The sequence below is a fragment of the Ostrea edulis genome, chromosome 6 (assembly GCF_947568905.1).
Source record: "Ostrea edulis chromosome 6, xbOstEdul1.1, whole genome shotgun sequence".
Taxonomy (NCBI): domain Eukaryota; kingdom Metazoa; phylum Mollusca; class Bivalvia; order Ostreida; family Ostreidae; genus Ostrea; species Ostrea edulis.
This window is the reverse complement of record NC_079169.1, coordinates 76,689,734-76,692,849: the sequence shown is the minus strand read 5'-3', so window position 1 is coordinate 76,692,849 and position 3,116 is coordinate 76,689,734. Positions and strand designations below refer to the sequence as shown.

Here is a 3,116-nt window from a genome sequence, read left to right as displayed (position 1 = left end):
TTTCCTCTAGTTCTGATGTTACGGTTCTCCTCCAGGTGGTACGTGGTCTGCCTCTTTTCCTCTTTCCAGGTGGTGTCCAGTGTAGAGCTACTTTGGGAATCCTGTTCTGGGGCATTCTCATTACGTGACCAAGTCATCTCATTCTTCTTTGTTTAATCTCTGTGCTGATGTTCTTGCTTTTGCACTTTTGGTGTAGGTTTTTATTACTGATTTTGTTTGGCCAAAAGATTCTGTTTATTTTTCTAAGGCAGCTGTTGTGGAAGGCCTCAATTTTTCTCATATCACTGTCTATAACACGCCAGCATTCAGACCCATACAGGAGGACTGATTTCACATTGCTGTTATAAAGTTGGACTTTGGTCCTCAGACTGTAGCTGTTTGATTTCCAGATGGTTTGGAGTTGGGCGAATGCTGCACGTGCTTTGTTGAGTCTTGCCTTTATGTCTTTCCCGGCACCGTTGTCCTTGCTAAGTATGCTTCCTAGGTAGGTGACGCCATTTAAAACCACAGGTTCCACTGGAGCATTTATTGTCATCACCTTGGTCTTTTGGGTGTTGATGTTAAGACCAGTTTGTTTGGCAAATTTGTTCAGCTGATCTGTTTTTTCTTGTAGATGGGTCTTGTTCCCTGAGATCTCTGCCAGGTCGTCTGCAAAGTCTAGGTCCTCTAGGTTGCTGAACATAGTCCACTGGATACCTCTCTTCTTATCTGCTGTGCTGTTTCTTTGGATCCAATCAATGACTATTAAGAAGAGGATAGGTGACAATATACCGGTACATCCTTGTCTAACTCCAGATTTGACACTAAAGGACTCAGAGATGTTCTTTTCTAATATGACACTGCATTCAAAGTTTTGGTAGAATGCTCGCATAAGGTTACAGATCTTCATTGGGATTCCATATGATCTAACTATTTTCCACAATGTATCCCTATGTACACTGTCAAATGCCTTCTTAAAGTCAATATAGTTGATGTATAGTGGCATTTTCCATTCAATACATTGTTCGATAATATTACGAATGGCAAAAATCTGGTCTATGCAGCCTCTTCCTCTTCTGAACCCAGCTTGTTCTTCTCTCAATTTATCATCAATAGCTTCATCTATTCTGCTGAGAAGTATTTTGCAGAATACCTTACTGGGGACTGAGAGCAATGTTATTCCTCTCCAGTTATCACACATTTGGAGGTCTCCCTTTTTTGCTAGTTTTACAATACGTCCTTTACTCCAATCAGATGGTATAGTCTCGTTTTCCCAGATGGATACAAATAAGCTCAGTAGTTTGTTTGCTGATGTGACAATATCTGATTTTAGCATCTCAGCATGGATGTTGTCAATGCCAGGTGATTTCCCATTTTAAAGATTTTTTATAGAATTTTTTAACTTCCTCCAATGTCGGTGATTCGAGGTCTATTTCCAGGTCTTCCTCAGCAGGTACAGGAGTAGTAGGTTCATCAGGTTCTGGGCAATTTAATACCTCTTGAAAATACTGGACCCACCTTTTGGCCTGTTCATGATCTGTCGATAGTGGGTGGCCATCTTTGTCCTTCACAAGAGCTGGTTGGGTTGTATTTTTACCACATAGCTGTTTAGTTATCTTATACACAACGCTCATTTCTCCATGAGAAGCTGCATGTTCTGCTCTTTTTGCAAGATTGTCAAGGTGCATTCTGCTGTCTTTTCTTGCACTTCTTTTCACTTCTTTGTCTTTTTCTCTATATGAAATTTGCATTTGTTCTTGTAATCTGGTCGACTTTGTGCTTATGATTTTTTGTTTCAGTTTCTTCCTTTCACTTATTCTTTCCCATGTGTCTGATGTTAGCCATTCCTTATTCTTTTTTGTTCTATAACCCAAAGTTTTTGCAGCTGTTTCAACATATGTTTCTTTGATGGTGTCCCACTTTCCTTGAATGTTATCTTGATCATCAGGGTTGTTTTCAAGTGCTTTAAATCTGTTTTTTAATTCCAGATTGAACGCCTTATTAATATTTGGGATTTTTAATTTATCTATGTCAAATTTCCTTTTCATTCCTTGCTGTTGGTGATCTCTGCGTAGTTTCAGTTTGATGGTAGCTTTCAACAGGTAGTGGTCACTGTTGACATCCGCACCTCTGTATACTTTAACATCATATAATGATCTACGCCACTTATTGTTTATTATCATATGGTCGATCTGGTTTGTTGTTCTACCATCTGGAGATTTCCAAGTTAACTTATGTATATCCTTGTGGGGGAATATGGTTCCCCCTATCATCAGGTTGTTGTTAAGGCAGAAGTCAACAAGGCGTTCTCCATTATCATTGCGTATTCCACAACCATGTTTGCCCATTGATCTTTCGCAGTCAGTGTTGTCAGCACCCACTTTTGCATTCAGATCGCCCATCATCAACAGCATGTCGTGCTGAGGAACCTTAGATACGACCATCTGAAGTTGTTCGTAGAAGTCATCTTTAATTTCTTCTTCCACATCATTCGTTGGTGCATAGCACTGTATGATTGTAAGTTTACAGTACTTGGAGTTGAAACGTGCTCTAATTAAACGGTCATTGATTGGCTCCCACTCAAGTAGTGTTTTGATCTTTTCTTTGCTTATCATTATTGCCACTCCACTTTGATGTTTGTCATCATGTCCTGAATATAAGATGGTATGGCCACTGTTCACTCTCATCTTTCCTGATTTTAACCAGCGACATTCACTCACTCCTAGAATGTCAAGTCCATATCTCTGCATTTCATCGGCAACCTGCGCTGTCTTTGATGTTTCAAACATTGTGCGAACATTCCATGCTCCAACACAAAGTTTTTCTTTTGGCCCTAAAAGACTCTCAATCATTCTCCTGGGAGATGTCATACCGCCTGTATTCTGGCTGGAATCTTCAGGGACAGAGTTATTTGCTATTTCACTTGTTTCAGTTTCTGTAACATAGAGTTTTTTTTACTGGGTAGGGTAGTTGGCCCGACGTCAAACCTCCGCTCCGGTGGACTGGGTTTTCTTTCTGGGTTGTCCTTCCCATAGATGATTGCACTGCTAATGCTTACGAGTTCCTTCTACCCGGATTTTCTGTCTGGGTTTTCTCCCATAGCCTTTAACTTTCCCAAGCCATCTACAAGGCAGTAG

General features: G+C 40.3%; 1 protein-coding gene across 1 annotated transcript; it reads right to left on the bottom strand.

The window, feature by feature from the left end:
• Positions 1 to 1,331: 1,331 nt before the first annotated feature.
• Positions 1,332 to 2,849, bottom strand: LOC130047325 (uncharacterized). The gene has a single exon (XM_056142002.1). The coding sequence runs from the start codon at positions 2,847 to 2,849 to the stop codon at positions 1,332 to 1,334; it is 1,518 nt and encodes a 505-aa protein (XP_055997977.1).
• Between the last annotated feature and the right edge of the window lie 267 nt (positions 2,850 to 3,116).

Coding starts and splice junctions, on each gene's coding strand:
- LOC130047325 (XM_056142002.1), bottom strand. CDS start 2,849: ATGACATCTCCCAGGAGAATGATTGAGAGTCTTTTAGGGCCAAAAGAA.